At 37.1% G+C, this 24,933-nt stretch overlaps 2 protein-coding genes across 8 annotated transcripts in view; one reads left to right on the plus strand and one right to left on the minus strand.

Annotated features, from left to right (window-relative positions):
- The window catches only part of timm23b (translocase of inner mitochondrial membrane 23 homolog b (yeast)), a 92,992-nt gene extending 70,038 nt beyond the window's left edge, over positions 1-22,954 (minus strand). Inside the window, exons 1-8 of one of the 6 annotated variants that reach the window (XM_089117313.1) lie at positions 22,879-22,954; positions 12,417-12,560; positions 12,292-12,350; positions 12,115-12,208; positions 11,801-11,885; positions 5,648-5,706; positions 5,394-5,504; positions 4,007-4,705 (exon numbers count right to left, since the gene is read on the minus strand). In XM_089117313.1, coding sequence (XP_088973439.1) covers positions 4,587-4,705; positions 5,394-5,504; positions 5,648-5,706; positions 11,801-11,885; positions 12,115-12,208; positions 12,292-12,350; positions 12,417-12,531 — 642 coding nt within the window. In that variant the 5' untranslated portion in view covers positions 12,532-12,560; positions 22,879-22,954 and the 3' untranslated portion in view covers positions 4,007-4,586. The other 5 variants (XM_089117312.1, XM_039690480.2, XM_039690481.2 and 2 more) reach the window with 5 other exon arrangements.
- Positions 13,807-18,585, plus strand: LOC120492275 (uncharacterized). Of its 2 annotated transcripts, none has more exons than XM_039690477.2 (2): positions 13,807-13,916; positions 16,953-18,585. In XM_039690477.2, exon 2 carries the CDS (start codon positions 17,027-17,029, stop codon positions 18,434-18,436), a length of 1,410 nt encoding a protein of 469 aa, XP_039546411.2. In that variant the 5' UTR covers positions 13,807-13,916; positions 16,953-17,026; the 3' UTR covers positions 18,437-18,585. The 2 variants fall into 2 exon arrangements, with proteins under 2 accessions (XP_039546411.2, XP_039546412.2); XM_039690478.2 differs by lacking the exon at positions 13,807-13,916 and adding an exon at positions 14,695-14,829.
- Positions 22,955-24,933: the final 1,979 nt, after the last annotated feature.

A 24,933-nucleotide genomic window follows, 5' to 3' on the forward strand; every position in this document is an offset into this window, starting at 1 on the left:
TAGCAACAATGACATTGTATTTATAACCACCGAATGGCCTTCCATGACCTAAATAAGAGTTTCCAAGTTCAATATGTTTTAAAATGTCATCTATTCCTGTAATTCATACATGTAATTTATCAAAGCTGTATTTTCAGCTTCATTACTCCAGTCTTCAGTGTCATTATTTTATTATGTTGAAAATTATGTTTTTTATGCATTTGATGAATAGAAAGTTCAAATGAACAGCATTTATTTGAAATTATAAATGTCTTTACAGTCACTTTTGTTAAATTTTATATATCTATGATGAATAAATTGTTTATCTAAAAACAATAGAAATAGTGTATTTGTATCTAATATTTTGCAACACATTTAGCAATTGTTGTGTTTATAGTTCAGTTCTACTAATCATGAATTTATCATTATTTATATACAAGCAATATTCATTTATTCGGCAGAGTTTATTCATTCTCTCGTCAAAGATGCTAAAGAACATGAACCTGCCTTTTTTTCTGAATTATTTATTTGTTGTGCTTCAAATCAGATTACAATGTTTTTGATCCATATGGCAAATGGTGGGTTTTGGTTTCTGTCTGTTCTCCCTATTGTCCTCTTAAATAAAAATAAATCCCAGGAAAGAAGATACTTCCAACACCAATAAAGGTCACTGAAAGAGAGTTTTACCACATATTCATATTCATAAACATGAAACTACACTGTTGAGTAAAATCATTAATGTTTTAAGTGTCCAAATAGATTTGGGGGCGGTGCATTTGAAGATATATGAATTAAAACTTCAAACTTGTGTGAGTTTACACAGCTAATCTGTTCTATATAATATTATTGTTGTGATTATATAATGCAGTGATGTCTGTTATTGTTATTAATAAAAGGTAATGAACGTTCAATGAAACATTTCCCTTCTCCTCAAATAACTCTTCCACAGAAAAGGAAGTACACAACATCACGGGTCCTTCCTCTTCAGTCTGCTGACAAAAGGCTTTCTTTTCTGCTTCTTTAAGACAACACTATAGGGCTTTTCGTACTTGAACTAACCCTGGGCCATCCTGCTCATAATTTAACAGTGAACCCTGCGTATTCAGAAGCTACCGTTTCACACTTTACATTCTTAAACCTTGGATTAGAAAGGCTTTTCACAATATATAATACAAAGAGGATGTGCAACGCTAGAGCCTTTATGTAATCATACTATAGCGCCCGGTGTTCGTCCCATCAACGATACTGACAACACAAATATGCAAATGAGGACGTTAACCCAGGGTTTGGGAATGTACAGTACAGTGTGAACATCTGCGTGTGATTACTCAGGATTGACTGTTAACCCGGACTATATTATGAGCGGTGACATTACCTCCCCCAAAAAATTTTTTTTTTTTTTTCATGTTTCTAGCATGTTATATGTTTGGAAACAGTTCTTCTAACCATAATTGATGGAGTGTGTAGTCCACATCACGGCCATATTCCAGGATGACAATGTCAAAATTCATTAGGCAGAATGATCTCATGAAATGGCGCATGTATGACACGCCAATTCATATTTCCATTTTCGGCGTGCTATCAACAGACATAATCCCTTTTCAGCATGTTTATGAATGGCGTTGACTTATCGTTATATTACTGTATACATAAATATATGACCTACCCCAACCCCGTCCCTAAACCTACCTGTCACTGGGGTTAATAGCATTTATGAGTCTTCCCCTACCATCCTAGGAAAAAAAAAGATCGCTCCCCAGATGTAGATCTACATTTTGCTTTGTTTCGCTAGGACATTTAATGGCGTGTACTACATACAAGCGGAATCACTCGGACATTCAACGGCGTAGACATACACGCATACACGAGGATAGCTCAAAATGCGTATAGATAACGTGTATGTTTACGCAAATTTCATGATTTCATGTTGACCTGGCCAAAAAAAAAAAAAAGAAAAGAAAAGAAGATCGCTGTTTGGATTTAAATACGCAATTGCTTATGAGTCAATGATTGGATCATTATTGCAGTGATTATCATGTTTCTAACATGTTTGGCAACAGTTCTAACCATAATTGATGGGGTGTGGCTTTTCATTTCTTAAACAACCATGTATGAAGACACATCATGACCATATTCCAGTATGACAATGTCAAGATTCATCAGGTTTAAACTGTGAAAGAATGGTTGTGAGGAGCATGAAGAATCATTTTCACGTCTGAGCCCAGACGTTAAATTCACTGAAAGTGTTTGGGATGTGCTGGAGGACGCTTTACAGACTCTTGCATTGACAATACAAGATCCTGAGCGAACATTGATGCACCTTTTGATAGAAATAACATCACAGCATCTATTTCCATAGACCGCTGATGTAGCATATTTGTTTTATGAATTAATTTAATTGATTTTAAAACATCTGGTATTTTTAAAAGATATCATTTAAACTAAGATTAACACTAATCAAACATATGGAATGTCCCCGCTGACACACACAATGCAAGGCTGTAAAGCGAGGGGGAGAGAGGATCACTTGTGGGAGATCTTAGTAAGACATTCATTTTTAAAATGAACGATGAAAGCATTTAATTTATATACTTTTAAATGAACAATGTTTTTCAACTTCAACTCCGTTAGTGTGAAATGTTATATTTGTAAATTAATAATTGCACATTTATTACCATTTCATTCATATACTTTTGAAGATCAATGTTTTTCAACTCTAGTTAGTGTTAAATAATATATTTTGTAAATTACTAGACGTAAATTTATAACTATTTTCATTTATATAGAGCATAATGTTTAGTGTGAAATATATGATATATATTGTCCTCATTTGAAGGGGTATAATGTAACACACACACACACAGAAAATAAGTGTGAGAGGGACTTAGAGAGGTCTAAAGTAATTTATTGCCATTTCTTACACTCAGACACACACACACACACACCACTCCGGCCATGCATGGGGGAGAGAGAATCACAGGGAGATTTTCACAACTTTAAACTCATCTTTTGTAAACCATCCATGTATTGTATGGACATCTTAGGAACTACTTTGTCAACCAGCTGGAAAAGTAAGATGGTTTTATTTTTGTGAACCATTTAGCAAGCCTGTATGTTCTATAAAACATGTTGTATTATTTTACAATGAATGATAAAGCATTTTATTAATATTCTTTTAAATGAACCATGGTTTCAACTTCAGTTAGTGAGAAAAAGATTGAACTTTTTTTCAGCACGGGCTGCCGAGGGTGTCGTGTGTCTCACTTCCACAAACAGACATACAGATGCTGCTGTCAAAAGGTCAATTAGAGAGAATTCTTTTTCAACATTATCTTCAGATAAAGTAAGATGCTTTTTTCACATCATATTTAAATAAAACACGGTTTCATTTTTTAGCTCATGTGAGATTTTCTCTGGGTGAAGGAATGTTCAGCCATCTCACACAGGCCCTGTCACAGATGCTAGCACAAGAGGCCGAAGGCCGATGAGAGAATCAGAGGGGGATCATCAACACTCAAGTAAGCTGCTTTTTTAATTTACAGACCATATTTATATGTGATATGGGCATTATTAGAAAATTATTCTGCCAACATCAGGATGTTGTATAACCAATTCTTCTGAAGTTATTTCCCCCAAAGGGTCAATAGGTCAGTAACATCATGTCAGTTTGATCTAGAACATTACACAAAAACATTACTAGGGTCAAACTATCCAATTGATTGATCGCTTCCTGGGATCACTGGGTCAAAACCAGAATGTACCACAGATGTTCTCGATTAGAAAAGGTCATCGGGTCAAAACCAGAATGTTCCCACACATGTTCTCGATTAGAAAAGGTCAGTAGGTTAATCGATATTCCAGAGATGGAATGCAAAAGGTCAACGGGTCAAAAACCACCTGTCCGTTTGATTGATCGATAGGTCAAAGGTTAATCGATATTCCAGAGATGGAATGCAAAAGGTCAAAGGTTTATGACTACTTCAAAGATGGAATCCGGAAGGTCAAAGGTCAGCTCCGCCCCCTGTCAATCAAAAAGCAATAAATCACTTTGACACAAGCTGTAGGGTTATAACTACTAACGTATTTGAATGTTAGGCTAACGTTAGCCTAATATTAGAAAGCGTTAACGTTAGCTTCTAGCTGCGTTGTACACATGACATGTCACTTACAGGGGTTGGACAATGAAACTGAAACACCTGGTCTTACAACACAATAATTTGTTAGAATGGTGAGGGCCTCTTTTTGCATCCAAATACAGCACCAATTGACAGATAGAAGTCCTTCACAGTGACCAGAGGGATTATGAGCCGTTCCTCTTCCAGAACAGTGTCCAGGTCACTATATGATGCTGGTGGACTCGCTCCTCCAAAACACCTCAATAATATTCAGATCTGGTGACTGTCAGACCATGGGAGATGTTCAACGTCACTTTCATCTTCATCAAACCCTTCTGTCACAAGTCTTGCTGTGTGTGTTGGTGCATGATCATGCTGATACACGGTTTGAGCATCAGGTGCTCATGATCCTCCAGAAGGGTTTGGTAGTCCTCGGCAGTGTCGTGTCCATCAAATACAATCAGGATTGTCATGATATTGGAGCTCAAACCATCACTGATCCACCCGTGCTTCACTCTGAAGATTGGCCGCCAGGCATATAGATGTGAAACCTCCAACATTGGCCAGTGTTTCAGTTTCATTGTCCAACCCCTGTAGCTTCATTAACACATCTGAAAATATCCGAGATGACAAACGTTAACAATGTTGTGCTGATTGATTCATGTAAATACTGTAGCACCAAACGGTGATGGCGACGATATGCGGTTTATCACGTTTACATTGTGACCTGGACATTTTTGCCTGGAGCTGAAGCTTTTCATTGACCTTCTCAACAATAAAATTATTAATATAACCCTCCAATGCATAGTTGAGGCCCTTTAGGTGACTTCCAGATGATATATAATTTTTTCTGTCTCCAAAAATCACCAATAGCCTCCTGTGAAATGTCTCCTATTGTGTCCGCTGCCATAGCGCCTGTCCCTGAATGTTGACTCTGTGTACTGGTGAGTGGAGGGGGCGTGGCTTAGCCATAAGTCAATTGTCAATGCAAGAGTCCAGCTCTCTGTAAAGCGTCGTCCAGCACATCCCAAAAACGTTTGCACATTTAAATCTGAACAGCAACTTTTTTTAGGCCAGGTAGTGTATGTCAAGTATGAAAAGTCCTATAAAGGCTCTAACATTGGCCATCCTCATATTATATATTGCCGGCAAATTTACTATCAAGTTTATCCTGAATGGACTCTTCTTCACTCCAATAGACACGTTTAACCCCTTCACCCGGGGTTAAGGTCGGAGTTTAGAATGACGACAACCCAGGAGAAAAGCCATAATGTGATGAATATATTATTGATGATCTACCTGGAGATTTATAGAGGACACCAGTCATGGTCCCTGCAACAATGGTGTTGAGGTCATCCTCTGCCCCTCTGGCTTTCTCTATGATCACCCCGAATGCACTGTACAGCAGAGCTAAACACATACATTTATATGCATATCATGCATGCAACACAGCATTAATATGACTTCTAAGTGAAAATTGAAATTATTTCTGTTTGAAATGAGTCGACTACAAAGGTTATGAGGGTGAAGGAGGCTGACACTGGGTCACTCACCTACTGAACCCAAAGTGTTCGCCCATGTGGCGCCTTGGCGGGTCACCATATTCAGGATTCTGAATCGGAGAGAAGGATATAGATTAAGATCACTAATGACTTTGGTTCTAAAACATCATATACAGAAGTTCAAATGTTTTAAGCACAAAACAATTAAAAGAAGTCGGTCTTGGGAAATGGCTTCCGAGTCCCAACGATATCATATTAACAAAAGGGCTGCTCTTTCTATAGGTTTTCTCTCTACGCATATTTTTGGACCAATATACATGAATCAGTAACTGTTGATTCAGGTTGAGTTGTTCACTAACAACTTCCTTGTCCTGTGTGAGTGTGTGAGAATCCATGATGTCCGGCTGATCCTGCCAGTGTGAAGTCCTGCACGTAACGGCAGACTTTGAGCCGTGTGCTCACACAGATATCTGCATGTGACCAGCGTTTGAACCGCATGATGCTTTGGGTCGCACAGCTGTGTACACACATTGACTTAAAACCGCAGTCTAGCCGGGGTTATTGATAACGTTTAAAAAACAAAAGGCAAAGTCGAGCAGCGCTTCACTATATGATTGCATTTAGTACTTTGAGAGACAAATATTTTTAAATTGATATGATTTATCCAGGCCTGATAATAGCAGCAAAAACACAAATATACACTACCAGACAAAAGTTTTGGATCAGTAATAGATAGGGCTGTGAAAATCCAAAATAAAAGTTTGTGTTTACATGATATATGTGTGTGTAGTGTGTATAATTAATTTGTATATATAAATACTAACACATGCATGTATATATTTAAAAAAATGTGTTGTTAATATATCAAATATTTATATTTATATATAATATTAATTGTGAAAAAATATATATAAAATATATACAAGCACATATTTCTTAAATATATACAAGCATGTGTGGGTATTTATATATACAAATTAATTATACACAATACACACACATATATTATGTAAACACAAACTTTTATTTTGGATGCGATTAATCGTTGGCCATCCCTAAAGATTTATAATATTTTTTTAAAAGTCTCTTCTGCTCACCAAGGCTGCATTTATTTGATAAAAAAAGAACAAACCAGAAACAGTCATAATGTTTAATATTACTATTTTAATATACTTTTAAATGTATTTTATTTCTGTGATCAAAGCTGAATTTTCATCATCATTACTCCAGTCTTCAGTGTCACATGACGCTTCAGAAATCATTCTGATATGATGATTTGCTGCTCAAAAAAAAAAACATTCATTATTATTATCAATGTTGAAAGCAGTTTTGTACAATTTTATTTTCAGGATTCTTTGATAAATAGAAAGTTCAATAGAACAGCATTTATCTGAAAAAGAGCCTTTTGTGACATTATAAATGTCTTTAGTTTAATTGATCAAAAGTTACACTATTGATTTAATTTATTTCATTCCCCCAACTTTCTATTTTTATCAAAGAATGCTGAAATAAAATTGCAGAGAACAGTTTTCAACATTGATACTATTAATAATCAGAAATGTTTCCTTAGCAGCAAATCATCATATTAGAGTGATTTCAGAAAGACTGGAGTTATGATGCTGAAAATTCAGCTTTGATCACACTTTACTATACTGTATATTCACATAGAAAACAGCTGTTTAAAATTGTAATAATATTACTGTTTTTATTTTTAATCAAATAAATGCAGCCTTGGTGAGCAGAAGAGACTGAAGGGGAACCAACTGTAGTGATATCAGAATTAAATGTGCGTCTCAATCGGCCATCTTAATTTTTTCAGTCAGATTTTGCTATAGAAGAAAGGCTGTTTTTATAAATCAGAAGATTTCTCTGGGGTTTATTGTTGTTGGTTTGGTTTTCTTTTCCATCATGTGACATCATAACCAACCTATGAATCTCCCCAACTGCCCGCACAAGTTTAATAATTCAAAGGAAAAGTGCATATGTCACCTGACCACAAGACTGTATGTCACCTGACCACACCTTAACCAGGGGATCTTTTTTCACACACTTAAACAGCCTTAAATCAGACAACAGACAAGCTTTGTAGCATGAAGAAAATATAAAAACACAAAGAATAAAAACACATTCAAGTAAATACTAATTAAATAAATAAATAAAAGACTAGGTGTTTTCAGCAAGTTTAACACCCTCTATTAAAGTAGAACAGATTAAGGCATTCCTTTTCTTCATTCGTTTTAATGATAAGAGGTAATGACTCAGTTTCTTATGAAAAAAGTAAACGTTTGGAAGTGTTTTCAGAATCTATTCTTGTTAAAAGGAATTTCGCAAGACTAATAAATGTGTTAACTGCCAAGTCGCGTGATTCATCTTTCATAAACATACCAAATTCTACATTTACCATTGTTAATACAGGTAAATCTTCAAATGTAAGACAATAACCAGTAATGCGAATACTCCCAAAAAGCACATTTACAATCAAAAAACAGATGTTCTGTTGTTTCAAATCTGATCAACACAAAAAGAGCATCAAGACCAAATCGAGATCTTAAAATCACACTTCATTAAGTGCACTTCCTTTGCTTTTGGTGCAACTGGAAATTTAAGATATTTTGTTCTTAAAATCTTACTTTAACACTGCACTGTAAAAAATAATCGGGATTTTAACGGTAAAAGACTGCTACAGTGCAAAACTGTTAATTGGTTAACCGAAAGTTTCCGTACTATATACGGTAACTAACTGTGATAGATCCCAGGGTACATTTAATGTAATTTTACTGTAAAATACCGTTAAATGAACAGTTTTTGAAAGTAAAAAAGAACAACTCATTGTATTTATGGTAAGTCTTTAAAACCAATAACGTTGCTACCATATTTTTGGCGGTAAAGATCTGGTAACCACAGCTGCCGTTTTTTTTACCGTAAAAATTATGGTTTTATTTTTTACAGAGTGGAACAATATTGAAAGATTGGATTTTTATTTGGCGAGAAAGGATGAAATTCCTTAACAAAGGATTTCCGAATTGTAGTATTGGGTAAATTTAGGTTAGCAAGAGAAATTCCATTCACCAAAAGCTTAGGAACACAGAGGTGACATTACTTTGAGATACGCTGAAAGACATCTGAATTACAGATTGTGCGATTGCTTTGATAATTAGTATGTTATCATACTGTTTTCTGTCGAATAATTCATATTTTGAACAGAAAGTCTCAAAAGACATGACTCCAGTATTATCACATATTCCTTTCTCCCACCATTTTTATTTTATTTTTTTTTAAATAAAATAAAGATTAAGATTTCTAAATCCCACATATCTGAAATTCCATAAAGGGATGTTGTGAGGACTGAAGTAAAACCTGTTGATGAAACACTTATAACTTAACAGGAAGATTTTTAAGATCATAATCACATCTATGGAAAAGATTGACGCCAACTTGTTTCATAAAGATTTGACTGGGGATTTCTCAAAAAGGATCTTAGCCAATTCTTTTGAACCTTTAGCAGGAAATACACTCCTGCCATTTGTGTTCCTCTGAACAGCACAGTGAACACTGTGGGGAAACACTGCACTCTGCTGGGGATTGATTGTGTAGATAGATTCAATTCAAGCAATGCAAACTATTATACTGCAGATGGCCTGTTTAACCCATCGTCAAGAGTCTTTAAAATGCTATGGAAGCCATTTTCCACCACAAAAGAAAAACAAATCTTTAGTGAATCATAATTTGACAACAATTTTTATGAGAAAGTAAATCAAAATTCAGAGATATTTGAATTTTCCCAGTTTCACAGACAAGGCTTAAGCTAGTCCCAGACTAAAATGCATGTTTGAGCAGTTTTAACTGAAAGCAACTTGCACTGATACATCTTAAAATACGCCAGTGCCAGTGTTTTGTCCCAAGATGCACATCAGTAATGTTTTTTTTTTCTAAGGCATGTTTATAAAAGCTACTCAAATACTCTAATTAAGCTAAGACCAAACCCTGGCTTTATCTTAACCCTGTTTGTGAAACTGGGGGGTAAGTCATAATTATGAGATAAAACATCATAATTATGAGATCTGTAAAAACTCATCTAGAAATTCATTGTTTTACTTTGCATTTCATAATTTCAACCTTTTATCTTCATAATTTATCATAATTATAAACTAATAATTGACTTTTAATCATGAGACAAAAGAATGGATGGTAAATCATAATTCTGAGATCAAAAGTCAATATGACAAAAAAGTATTATTTTTATTTATAACAAAGTCGAAGAATTTAATTCTCATAATTTTGACCTTTTATTTCAAATTAATTTAACTAATAATTGATTTTAAATTATGGACAAGGTCGAGACGAAACTGATAGTAAATCGTAATTAACCGACACTAAGTAATAATTAGTGCGATAATGTCATAATCATGAGATATGTTAAAATTATGAGAGAAATTAGACTTTGTATATCATAATTCAAAACTTTTTTTTCATAAATAATTATTAAATAATAAATGATCAATGCCAAAATTATGAAATGCTATAATAGCTATCAAAAGGTTGAAATTGATATAAGAAGTCATAATTATGAGATCAAAAAGTCAAAATTATGACAAAAAGTTGAAGAATTTTTATATCATAATTTTGTCCTTTGATCTCATTATTAATCAATAATTGACTTAATCAAAAGTATGAATACTAAACTATAATCATTAGACAAAAGGTTAAAAATTGATAGTAAATCATAAGTATGGAGATAAAAAGCTGACTTTGACTTCAAAACTAGGGTTGTCAAACGATTACTCTCGACTAATCGCATCCAAAATAAAAGTTTGTATTTACATAATATATGCGGGTCCACTGTGTATAATTATTTTATATATATATATATATATATATATATATATAAATACACACACATACATATATATTTAAGAAACAAATATTATTTATATATTAAATATTGATATTTATATATAATATAAATTATATATAAATCTATAAACAGTATATACATAAAATATTTCTTAAATATATACAAGCATGTGTGTGTATTTATATATGTAAAATAATTATACACAGTGCACCCACATATATTATGTAAACACAAACTTTTATTTTGGATGCGATTAATCGTGATTAATCGTTTGACAGCCCTAATCAAAACTCATATAGAAATTAATCGTATTACATAGCATCTCATAATTTCGATGAATTCTAATTATGATTTAAAAAAGCATGTTTTTTTCCTTATGTGCCATTCCATAAGAAGATGTCTTTTAAAGGGACCAAAAATACATTTTTGGTATGTTTTAGCTTACCTCAGGGGCATCCAAGATGTAGATGTCTTTGTTTCCACAGTATTTTCAATTTTGATATTTTTAGGTCAAACCGTTCTTGTCTGTCAGTCATATAATGGAGGTCTATGGTCACCACCTCAAAGAGCATGAACAGAGAAGTCCAAATTAAACATGATTTAATGACTCGTAAATGTACACATTAATGGCCTAAGACACGAAACGATCGGTTTGTGTGAGAAAACGAACAGTACTTATATAGTTTTTACCTCTTGTAACCACGGCCACATCCAAGTGATCCGAGGGCGTGGGCGCCAGAAGTGATCTCTCACGCGGTTTTGCGAAAAAATAAAATAAACACTGTTGATATATCGAAATCGTCTTCCATTGCAATTTCCTGTATATCTAAATATGTTTAGATCTTCACAGTGAAAAGTAAAACTTCCGAAATCTCTGAGTAAACAATGAATGACGTACACTGGCACACGTTTCTGGCACTTCCACAGTCCGAAGCGCCCGCACCCTCAGATCAGTTGGACGTGGCTGTGGTTACAAGAGGTAAAAACGATATAAATACTGTTTGTTTTCTCACACAAACCGCTCATTTCGTGTCTTAGGCCATCAATGTGTACTTACATTTACGAGTCATTAAATCATGTTTAATTTGGACTTCTCTGTGCATGCTCTTTGAGGTGGTGACCATAGACCTGCATTATATGACTGACAGACAAGAACGGTTTGACCTAAAAATATCAAAATTGAAAATACTGCGGAAACAAAGACACCTACATCCTGGATGCCCTTGAGGTAAGATAAAACATACCAAAAATGTATTTCAAAGTGAACTATCCCTTTAAAGCATTTACTTTTTTATTGTTAACTGTACTGACTGGCATCTCCATGTGTACGGTGCTGCTGCAGTACTCACTGCACATTGCGAGGTTTGGACCAAGCCAGGTTTCTGGTGTCAGACAAGCCCAATCTAAGCCCATTCACAGCCCCAAACACTGCACCTGTATGCCAATACACACACACCGTAATGCATGTCAATAAAAATCATATCAAAAATAATAACCAATCAAAAGCAAATGACATTCGGGCGTGTTTTTCATTTTATTCTGGTAATTTAATTTGTAATGAAAAATGTTTTATTGTACCATACAACAAAAAACAGAAGCATTTGACCAGTGTCTCTATACTATGGGGAAGAACTGACATGTGAGGAAGAAGAGATGAAGATACCTGTGATACAGCATCCTCCTATAGTAAAAAAGGCCAGCTCGAAGCGTCCCCTTGTTTTATTTGCTCCGGTGGGTAAAATGAACTCATCTGTATCCTGTGGGAACATGATAATGACAGCCAACCATTAACATTACATATTACATGTAAACACAACAGCAGCTTATGGTCAGGTCTCACCTGTAAGAGATACTTGGGGTCCACGTTAAGGTATGGAGAGATTGGATTGATGCCTGTCACTGTTCAGAGAAGCAACCGTTAGTAAGATGCTGAATATGGATTAATAATAGTTATGGCAGACTTACATGGCACTCCAGCGAGCTCTGTGTTTGAATACTTCGGGCCAGCAGATCCGAACAGACCTAAACCTCCTGGACTTCTGGAGCCAGAGCTAGATGATCCTGATGGATCCTTATCCATCTTTAGGTTGAGGGGTTCGTACACCTCAACTACACATAAAGATATGCTTATAGGAATAGCTTTGCTCAACCGTTAGCCAATGTAATCTGGTCCTTAGACGGCAGTAATAAGATCAGGGAAGGACTCAGTCTAGACTTACATTAATTTGGACAAGTTACATTTGCAATACCCCCAGAACACAATCAAATAGTTCATTTATTCAGTATGAAGTAACTCGTGCCACAACTGCATGGCGAATGTTTAACCTGACCCTCCCCTTGTTTGCCGTAAAGTAAACTGTGGACGGTCATCCTTACTACCCATAACAGACAGTTCTCATCCTTCAGACTCATACGTTAAACATTTTTACTATGTTATAATATTAAAAAAGCACAGTTGGTGTGGGGATGGGGACAAACTGTGGATTTGAAATGGATACTTGCTTATCGAAGCACACCCACGGCGGTTTTTGCGACAGCAAACGATTTCTGGCCAGATCAATAACTGAAACTAAATCGATTTGAAACAGCTGATAAATTGTATATTAATGACTAAAATTATAACTTATCATATAAAACAATGGTCACTTTCTCCCTCTCTGTATATATATATAGGAGGAATATGAACGTTATTGGATCATTAAATTGAATTAGTGATCAGTAGTCAATTAGTAATCAAAGGAAATCCCTTTTTTATTTATTTTGCTTTGTAAATATTTCTAGCATTTAAATAGTCATAATAAAGAGGAAACTAAATATAATTGTACATATTTGGGAAGTGATGTAATGGTGATACAATTGTCATTGGCCAAAAAAAAGAAAGAAAGAGTAGGCTCAGTTTACAGTGATTCATCAAAAATTCATAAAAAAATACTCTGGCAGTTATTTATGTATTATTATTAATTATTAATTATTATTATTATTACATACATTTAACCAGTTATAGGCTACTTAGCAAAAAAAGTCCATGCTATTTGGAGATTCTCTTATATAATCATAAGAAAAAAATAGAGAGACATATCAATTAAAATACATATATGAATACAAATTATATTTATTGTCATAAGCATGTAATTTCAAAAAGGAAATGCTTGCACATTATTTAGTTTTTTTTCTGTTACTAGGGAAATATTGTATTAATCCGTAATGAAAAACAATTTCAGTCATTTCCAGGCAGTCCCTTTTAATTATTTTGGGTATATCACAATCTCAGAAAACATACTGTATTGCTTCTGTTTATCATATTCACAATGGAATGCGGAAGTCGATCCACGTGCTTTATACATCAACGGTGACGCGTCGAGCCAGAGAGAAAAAATGACACCCGTGACGACATCGGGATGATCTGACAGAGGTGCGGCAGAACCGAACCGATTTCCATCGACCAAACTGCACATTAAATGCTTGGTAATTACTTTAAAATACATTTTTTAACTGACTTAGCTGATTTTAAAATGTTTGAACAGTGGATGCTTCTGGTTAATCAATCACAATGAAGTGCAGTCATGGGGACAGGAAGACGCGCTGTGATAATATTAGTGACTGTATTGAGGAATTTAAATACAACAGATCATACAGTCACACCGGCCATATGTCACTATTCTCGGAGTCTTTATAATACCTTCGTCTCTCTCTGAAGCGTGTTGTATTGTTATTTCTATAATTGAAGCATCCGTTTCTTATAGAATAACGTTAACCGATCAAAATGTATTTTAAGCACCGATGGCCTCACGGATTATCTGTTTTCTCTCATGCATAGATAGAAATGGTCATTGATTAATATTTATTCTCGAGCAACCGTAAGTGCGGGGTATTTCAGCACAAGCTGGCAGTAGTACAGAAAGTACAGCTTGTACACATCGTATTCAGTTTCAGTTTGTGTGTATCTGGGCCTCGGTGTGAGATATACTACGCTTATATCGTCTGTCTGTAATGCTGAATATATGTGCTGTTTATGGCGGTGCCGATTGAATCCTGATATTATAATAATATAGTCAGGCTTTGCCGAACACATCCTCCGTGCCATCACAAGGTCAGAGTGAATCATGGCACAGTTCTTGTCAACACTTTAGTATCGAGACATTAAAACGTTCTTGACGTGTACAACTTGAACACGACCCGAGCGACATATTATAGAGAAAATATAGTTGGACACTCGGTTGCAGCAGCCCTTTTAATCCCTTCCCACAATGCACCGTGTCGACGCACAGTTGTGTTTCCTGTTTACCGTTGTAACGCTTTTGTTTGCCTGCTTTTGTTTTTTGTTGCTGGTTTAAAGACATTGTTTTCGCATGTCTTTTACCACGACTGATCAGAGAAGGTGAGTTTATAAATAAATAAGCCTCGCGTAAACACGCGAGATCGCGGCATCCCGCTGACGAGGAAATACCCTGGCGCGCGCGAACCTCCGCTTTCATTTTACAGATCATCGACATGTTGACGCGTTCCGACGGATTTGACAGATTTCCGACGGATTGCAGAACGAATCTCCGGGATAACAGAGCGATTCTTCTGAACGCTCTCTAAATGTCAGAATGGTTCTTCAGAACGTTCTGTCAAAATCATAACGTTCTTTAGCTAAATGTCAGAATGATTTCATGGAATGACGTTATTTTAAATGTCAGAGTTATTCTTTAGAGTGTTCTGTAAATGTCAGAATGATTCTTCAGAACGTTCACGTTCTGCATCTCTCAAATGACATTCGAGGAATAGTCTTTTGTTAATGGTGCAGACCTTAAAAAACATATAAGAGGAAGTCAAATATCTTGCATAGGTCATGAGTCTCCATGCAGCCTATACTTTTATACTTTTTTTTCTAGCAATCAACTTGCATGGTTCTTAAGTGGCTAAGAGTGATTATAATGCTGAATATAAATACATGTAGGCTAGTGTAATATATCATGACCATAAAAAAACTACAGTAGTCAACAGTGGATCAAATATTTAATCAAAGTTATACATGAATGTTGAACAATACCTGTTCTTGTCTTGATTAACTTTTTTGACCCACTTTTAAGGGTTAGTTAACCCAAAAATGAAAATTCTGTCAGTATTTACTCTCCCTCATGTTGTTCCAGCCCCGTAAGACCTTCGTTCATCTTCAGAACACGAATTAAGATATTTTTGATGAAATCTGAGAGCTGGATCAATCCTGCATACTAGTCCATATCTTCTTGAGGAATTGAAACTCGCCGTTCTCGAAAAGTTATTAAATACATCTTTAAAATAGTCCAAGTGATTTCAGTGGCTCAATCTTAACTTTATCAAGCGACTTTTCTCTCTATCCGAGGCAGAGAGAGAAGTAAATGAATAGTTGAAATAAAGTCGTTATTTTTGTTGTTTTTTGCGCACAAAAAGTTTTTAAACTTAAGATTGAGCCACTGTAGTCACTTGGACTATTTTAACGAAGTCTTTAATAACTTTTCGAGGCCAGTAAGTTTCAATCCCTCAAGAAGCCTATGGACTAGTATGCATGAGTGATCCAGCTCTCAGATTTCATCAAAAATATCTGAATTTTCATTTTTGGGTGAACTAACCCTTTAAATGTTGATTACTGCATTTTACTCAATCCTACTGACACATTGAAGCTCGAGTTTTTTATTTTACTTGCCAGACTTTGTATTTGAACAATGCAAATTTAAAATGAAATATTTGCATAAATATAAAACAAATACATTTCAGACACTAATAAAGACAAGTAAACAGTCTGAAATAAAATAAGAACAAATAACCAGTTTCCTGGCTTGGCTGTTACAAGCAGACGATTGGCTGTCCAGCGGGAGGGGCGGGACATGTGCATACAACCGCCATCTTTGGTGTTACGGGTTTTCCCTATACATTTGTAATAGGATTGAGGAAGTGGCTTGTCTCTAAATAAATAGTCTCTGACAGCGCTTAAATCTTCCCAAATCTTCATTTAAAAATTTTCAGTACCGAAGTCGGTACTTTTTGACAACTCTACCCTCTACAATGCGATTATATCACTCGCATATGCAACCAAATTTGACTTTTGAGTGTGTGAGAGAAAGCGACAGGGCGTTTCAGCCAAGTGACTGTGGTTAAAGCTCAGAAGGCAATGACGTTATATCAGCGTTAAACTTTTTTTCCTCCAACTCAATCACAGTTGACTGAGATTGTACAATTTACTAGCCGTTGGCTAATTAAAGTTTTTTTTTAGTCGCCCAGCGTGAAATTTGGTTGCATATGCGAGTGATTTACTCACATTGTCGCGGGTTGTCTATCAACTCAAACAGAAATACTTACATTTTACAATAATTATATTGACAAAGCTGTTAGAATTTACACAAGAGGAAGAGGATAATAATCTGTCAGGCCGACAAGTTACCAGCCAATAATCTCAAAATAGCCAAATATTGGTTGATGTATGTCATCATTGCGTGTACTGATTAAACTCGAATGCTTTTTGTTTTTGTTTCCTACTAGGGTTTGCCGAGGTGTCCATTTAGCCACTGCTCCCCAGTGAGAAAGCGACAGAAGGGCCGTGAAAATCAGCCCTAATGGAAGAGATAGAAACAGAGCTGACCTGCTCCGAGCAGGACGCTTTAGGAGCAGACTTCATCACGGTCGAGCTCGACACCCAACCCATCGAATATGTGGTCAAGTGGGCCGAGGTGGGCTCAAAATTCACCATAGCCTGTGTCAAAAAGGATCTGGACGAGGCTGGTTGCTTCACCTCGGATCAGATAGTGAAAGTGGAAACGGATGAGACGTTCTTGGTCCCTTACGAATCGGTGTACCCAGAATGTGAGGAAATAGATCCGAATCTGATCCCGACGCACGAGGAGGAGGTGGGAAGCGAATCGGACTCGGACGACAACACGGAGCCGGAGAACAGCCTGCTGTGCGACGCCGAGGACGTTTCGGATATTTCCTGGGAGAAGGAGGGGTCTCACACTAGAACCTATAAGTGCCACTTCTGTGGCAAGATCTACAGCCACTCCTCCAGTCTTGCTCGCCACCTGCACGTTCACTCGGATAGATCGGCCCTCGCCTCCTCCAAGGGTTTCAGCAAGGTAGGCGACAGCAAAAAGTCTCTCCAGTGCAATCTGTGCGGGGTAAGGTGCAACGGCAAGCGGCTTTTGGCGATTCACAAGAAATGCCACAAAACCAAGAGACTGCACACGTGCAACACATGCGGCAAAACGTTCAATCACAGCTCCAGTCTGTCGCGGCATCGGTTGATCCACAAAAAAGGCTTGGATAAGAGCGCTAGGCCGTTCTACCCGGCGCCAACCCCGGCGCCCATCATGACCCAGCACAGTTTCCAATCCAGCCACGGCACGAACAAACGAACGCCGGTCTCGTCGGGCGAGCGAGAGAAGCAATACCAGTGCGCCCAGTGCGACAGGGTCTTCAGCCACTCCGCCGGCCTCTCCAAACACCAGGTGGCTCACGTGCGACAGCTCCTCAACTCGTACACGCACGGCAAAGACTCGCTCGACAAGTCCTCGGACCTCAAGATCCGCCTGAAGCTGTGCTCCCGCGACAAGCCCAACTACTACACCCTCTGCAAGAAGAACAAGCACGGCAAAGGAGGCAAGAAGAGGCTGTGCTTGCCCAACGAAGAGCGGCCGTACCCCTGCCGCATGTGCGACAAGCGCTTCAGCCACACCACCAGCCTGTCCCGCCACGAGCACACGCACGCCAGCGACAAGTGCTACACCTGCAACGTGTGCAAGAAGACCTTCATCCGCCTGTCCAACCTCAAGCAGCACCAGCAAACGCACGCGTCGGGGAAGCTCTACGAATGCCTGCAGTGTGGGAAAACTTTCGTTCACTCCTCCAGCTTCTCGCGCCACAAGAAGGTCCACGCGGGGATGAAGCTGTCGCCGACACTGGAAGACATTAAGTGCGAAGAGGAACTGGTCATCGACGAGGTGGCGCCGCTGGAATACGAGTCGGACTGAGAGGGATTGAGATTGTTCTGGAAAGTGTTGTTGTGTTTGCTGGTTTTTCTTTTTTGGTTTGCCCCTCGATTCTTATTTCACGGCATCCCTTCTTTCTAATAGTCTTGTAATTATTACAGCCCTTTTCGGCCACATCATAGGGGATATAGTAGCAATCTTTGTTAATGAATTTTCGACATTCCCTTTTGTTTTGTTCGTTCAGTTTCTTGGGAAGGTAATTCTTTGCGAGCCAAATTGTGTAGTTAATTTATGTCCCCCTTTTTTAGGTGTCCACAAGAAAAGCAGATGGCAGGTGTTATTTATTTTTCGTGCTTGCACTAAACCTGTGAACCCAAAGTACTTATTGAGGTGTGTGTTGGAGTAGAAGGGGCAAAGGCAAGGCAAGTTTTGTATGCAAGAAGTACATTTTATATGCAAGTTACTTGAATGTTGTTCCATTAAGTGTGTGGTATGAATCAATGATGTCCCCTGTAATTATATTTATGAGATCTAATTTCTTAGACCAACACATTTTTCTCACTTGAAGTCTGGACACACGAAAACAGGTTTTGCTGTTTGGTTTTATGGGATATTATACAGTTTAACTTAAAACTGCTGTGTTAGACCGAACGGGAGTGTTTGACTCTCTGGATTGGACTAGTTTCCTCAACATGTTGTCTTTGGTACTTCTTTCCTATTCAATGTTCATTTGTCAAAATATGAAATCCATTGTGTCCATGGAGGGCGCATTTTATGCTAATTGGACATGGACATGTACAGATGCACTTGAAATGTTGTTCATATAGATTTGTGTGCACTTGATGAATACGAGAAAAGAATATACTCGCAAAGTGTGTGCTTTTTACTTCTGCTGTATATGTGTAAAAAGTTGCAGTTGCAAAAAAAAAAAAAATCATACAAAAAGATGTTCTATCTGATTTATTTTTCTGTATCTTCATAAGTTATGGAATAGTCAAGGGATTTCATATTTTAACAAGCATTGCACTATTGTATTTATAGACAGAAGCACTACATATTTAGGAAATTGGAACGCGACTTTGGATCTCACGGTCAAGACCGTAAATGAGCGAGGCACGGAAATATCTTCCATGCGTTTTTAAAAAAATCGATCAAGTGCCGTCAGCTACCTTATGTAAGAGTTGCACCACGTGCATCGAAGACGTGCGGTTCAGCTCATCAGAGGTGTTTTATCGCTCTCCGGTTCGCGTCTGGACTTTCTCTCACCATTTACTATCTGAATTGAAATTGATTAGCAATTACTAACCCATTTATGGTGTTGAAAAATGAGACTTTGAGAAGAGTTGAAATGAAGCACAGATGGCGGTGTTGCACCCGGAATGATGTTATCAAAAAAAGAAAAAGAAAACGCTCTTGGTACTCTCTGTGGTTGTCTGTAGTTTTAATATATTTCCTTTGTTCTTGCCATTGTTTTCAATTCTTTCCAATATTTCCAATGAGGTTTATCCGCACTTCTGTCCACACTCCTCACGGTTTGATTTATGTTTGTCATTTTCTTTGTTTTCGATTGCTGTGGCTATTTCATCTCTCAATGCAGCAGACCTACATCTTATATAAAAGATGTATGTTTTTGTATTGTGTTTGCCATTAGACTATAGTTTAAGAGTTCTGTCTTGCATTTTTGTAATAAATAATTGGTTCATGAATCAGCAGTCTCTCAATATCAGTTTGTTGAAGCTTAGCAGGACCAGTATGGTTCAGTAGTTCACTTTTAAAATAAACTTTTGCTGGTAATTTACTCACCCCCATGTCATCCAAGATGTCCATGTCTTTCTTTCTTCACTCGAAAAGAAATTAAGGTTTTTGATGAAAAGATTCCAGGATTTTCTCCATAATGGACTTCAAACGGTTAAGGTCCAAATGAGAGTTTCAGTGCAGCTTCAAAGGGCTTTAAACGACACCAGACGATGAATAAGGGTCTTATCTAGGACCCTTCGAGTCATGACTCGAAAAAAGATTTGTTCATTTTGATGAACGAGTTCGAACAGGAGAGTCACCAACGTGCATCACAGAACAGCAAGGCGAGCATTTGAGCTTATAGAACTTAAACTTTTTTATTTTAATTATTAAATGAGCGATCGTTTCGCTTGATAAGACCCTTATTCATTGTCTGGAATCATTTAAAGCCCTTTGAAGCTGCGCTGAAACTCTCATTTGGACCTTGAACCGTTTGGTTCCCATTGAAGTCCATTATATGAAGAAAATCCTGGAATGTTTTCATCAAAAACCTTAATTTCTTTTCGACTGAAGAAAGAAAGACATGGACATCTTGGATGACATGGGGGTGAGTAAATTATCAGGAAAAGTTTTTTAAAAGTGAACTACTCCTTTAAGATACTAGTCCAGTTTGATGAACCAGTTTACTAGTTAGACTTGATGCATACTATCATTGTCTCAATAACTGAAACCAACAGGTGCCCGTTGCTAATACTGGTCTTACAAGTTAGTCATCTATTTTTCTTTTCATAATTTTTTTCTTTTCATAATTTTTTAATCAGTTACATAAAAATCTTGAAGTGGTCTAATTTGATACTGAAAAGTAATACTGATTACTACTAGTTCTTAACATACTGGCTGTGTTAACGCAACTGGCCCTGATGTGCTGGTTAAAATAAGTCCTTGGTGAAAATGTTGATCTGTCCTGTAGTTCTGTCATCGGCCAAAAGAGGTCAGCACAAGCCAAGTGTGGAAAGGTAACACACCCACAAAAAAACACATCAGCAAATACTGTATGACGTTGTGTTTCTACAAAACCATAGACATATGTCTATGCTACAAAACATACATACAGTCGGCAACGCGTCATAGTTGGGGGGCGTGGTCGGCGTGGGGCAAAGCAGCGCGACCATTTGAATGACAAAAATGTCATATTGCGAGTAGTGATGGGAAGTTCGGATCATTTTACTGATTCGGATCTTTGAGTCTCGTTCAGTAAAATGAACGAATCTTTTATCGAGTCATTTCGTTCATTTCGGTCATTTCATAATTATATAATTAAAATGTCATGTTAAATATCCCATACATCTAGTACTTACGAAAATCTTAATTACATTTGTAAAAATAACATAATAGGGTAATGCAGCCAAAGCCAAAAGCAACTGAAATAACTGTAACGTTAGCTATTAATTAGTTGCTGGGTCTAAAGTTCAGGCTATGCAGTCTGACCCTGTTATAGTTCACCTCACCTCCTGATCCGAGACGTTCTTTGCTTTGCAACTTCATATTTATCAGGTTTGTTCTCCTCCTCTCATGTCTCGAGACGTTAGCTGTTGACTCGTCAGTGTCTGACTCTGATCTGTGCTGTCTGCTGGCCGTGCCATGCGATATAGCAGGACCGGAAAGATTAAAGATTAGTTCATCTCTCGAGTTCGGGTTCGGCCGGGTCCGAGTCTTTCGTTCTTCCTGTCAGTCCCATAGAGTCTATGCTGTCAGCACCGGAAAGAGAAATGATTAGTTCATCTCTCGAGTTCGGGTTCGGCGGGTCCGAGTCTTTCGTTCTTCCCGTCAGTCCCATTAAGTCTATGCTTTCAGTACCGGAAAGGGGAATGATTAGTTCATTTGAGTCTTCGGGTTTGAGTCCGTCGTTCTTTTCTCACGTGGCCACGGGTCTCGCATCAAATACAACATTAGATTCGTATTATTGACTGCGTCTGAATATTGTGTTATATAGGCATTAAAATACAAATGTTCAATAAACATTAACGTCCATTATTCCTTATTATTGTCCCTGTCCGTCTCTTTTCTATATTATGCATCGGTGGTGTGTTTTATTATATATTGTACATTAATTAACTACTATTATATTATACATTATCTACGTGCTTGTTTGTAAAAGGTTTGTGAATTAGTTTGTAAAAAGTTTGTGAATTTGGGTATTCAATACGGTGACATCACGTGACTAAAGAACGAAGGACTCAAACCCGAAGACTCAAATGAACTAATCATTCATCTTTCCGGTGGTCTGACAGCATAGGCTCAATGGGACTGACAGGAAGAACGAAAGACTCGGACTCGAGAGATGAACTAATCATTTCTGTTTCCAGTACAGATTCAGAATCCATATGTTGCGCAATGCGCATGCGCGGGTAACACAAGATGAACGAATCACTCCCTGAGACAACTCGATAGTCCCGAGTCATATTAAAGATTCGTTCAAAATGAACGAATCGTTCATGAACGACACATCACTAATTGCGAGTCATTTATGCAACATTGCAAAATTAACTGTAATAGGTTATGATTGCCTATATTTAATTAAAAACCGGGTCAATGACCCAACCAAATGGCCGGAGGTGTCGTTTCCAGACTATTGTTATCTGGTTGAATCTTCGAAAGCAATAGAGGCAACACAACCCTATTAACGTTACTCAATCAACTTGCGTATAAGTTAGGCTACTGTAAGTCCATAAAACCATGTCACTCACCAATTGTGCGTATGCTTCACTCCAAACTATCAATCCTTTTGTAAAACGGTGATCAGTAGTAGCCTAGTTGCTACGAAGTTGCAGAGGACTTTGCTGACAGTTATCCGAATTCTCACAGACTGCAGTCTGATAACCTTCAGCTGATAACCTTCAGCTGATAACGCTAATGTGACTGAGACACCCCTTATGAAAAACAACTAAAGGAATCTTGTAGTATTTTAGGACAAAATATTATAGTAACGTTAATCTTATAGGAATATACCCTACTATAGTACACTTTACTTGAAGGGGTGTGTATAAGACTGACATGTTAATAACCGACATATGTCTTGAATATGAAGTAAGGTTTATGACAACTGTCATTAAGTGTCTTTCTCTCAATAATGACATTTTGAAAGCAAATAATGACATTGTTTAAGATGTCTATGTTATGACATCTTGACATAAACCAATACATCATAACCTGCAGTGTCTTTGTCATGACAACTTGACATAAAATTAAGTTAAACTGTCATAAACATAGCAGATTAATTATCAAACCTAAGAAACCAGCTTTATTGGTTAACATTAGCCTACATTAAACTGTGGTTGGCTTTGACATTGGCTGTCATGAGGCCATTATATCTGTGTCATGAATATTTTTCGTGACCTCAACTACTAATTGAATTTGTCAATAAAATGTTATAATAAGCCTCATGACAGCCAATGTCAAAACCAACCACATGACAGTTTAATGTACAGTAATGTTAACCAATAAAGCTAGATGGTTTCTTAAGTTTGATAATTAATCTGCTATGTCATGTTTATGACAGGTTGTGTTGTCTTAGTAATGTCAAGTTGTCATGACAAAGACACTGACAGGTTATGATGTAATGGTTTATGTCAAGGTGTCATAACAAAGACATCTCAAACAATGTCATATTTGCATTAAAAATGTCATAATTGAGCGAATGACACTTAATGACAGTCACAAACATGCATTAAAACTTCCTTCATATCATAACATATGTCATGTCATGATTATGAAGGTGTCATGTTAGTCTTATGTACACCCCTTCAAGTAAAGTGTTACCGGAAGTTAACTTACTAAACCTATTTTTTTCCTTCAATGTTGCCTCCTACTATGTCCTATACGTCAATACCCATTGATGACTAAAAAGTCATAAAATCATTGATAGCTAGAGAAATGGGTTACGTTTAAGACATTCTAAATGCCTATTTAGAAATAGGAAGACATGTCAACTCATTAATTTGCAACTACATGTCAACTATCCCTCGTTAGAGTATTAGTAGACTGTCAGGTGTTCGGGTTGGTAGAATAAGTTGAAATGGTTACTAATAGTAGAGTGTCTCAAGTGGATCAATGAGATATAGAAAGCCCCACCAATGTTAAACGTATAACTAAATGACCATTTACCAAAGACTTAATATCTGACTATGATGCCTGAAGTGTGTCTGTGGTCATAGTACAGTCATAGACTGCTAATTCGCCAATACTGATGTCATTATTCATAATTAAAGCTGCATTATGCAACATTTCATGTTAAAAATACCAGTTTTTCTAACCCATGCATGCTTAAACAATGATTGGGCTGAATGAGCCCTTCTCTGATCACTGTGATTGCCTCTACAATCCTGTACAGTGAAATAAATAAGAGGGATTCGGGACAGAGTTTGAGACTGACCGTGACGTCATGCGCGTTCACGTTCGCCTGGCTATGTCTGGCAGGTTTGTGTATTCGCCGCCATTCTCCGTATCAGCGAAGACAACTCGAGCGACAAAACTTTAGTCAACTTTCCCACAAAAGTAGAAGATGGATTAAAAAAAAAAACGGCTTGTAGTTCATTCCAAACCCAAGCAACGCAAACTCCACGTAAGACAAAGACAAAACTTTTGTCTAGTGCCAGGCGTCGGAATAAGACGAGAGTCAACATCGGGAAGCTTTCAACAAATGGAGAGATCTCCGCTCTGCACTAGGGCTCAAACGGGTCCTATAGAAAGTAATAACTTACTGTATATTGTTCATGAACGACTGTGTTTCCATAATGATACAA

Source organism: Pimephales promelas, chromosome 11 (genome assembly GCF_988280905.1).
Source record: "Pimephales promelas chromosome 11, fPimPro1.hap1.1, whole genome shotgun sequence".
NCBI lineage: Eukaryota > Metazoa > Chordata > Actinopteri > Cypriniformes > Leuciscidae > Pimephales > Pimephales promelas.

What these genes read in the sequence shown, in the direction of transcription:
- LOC120492275 (XM_039690477.2), top strand. Translation starts at nt 17,027, where the DNA reads ATGGAAGAGATAGAAACAGAGCTGACCTGCTCCGAGCAGGACGCTTTA.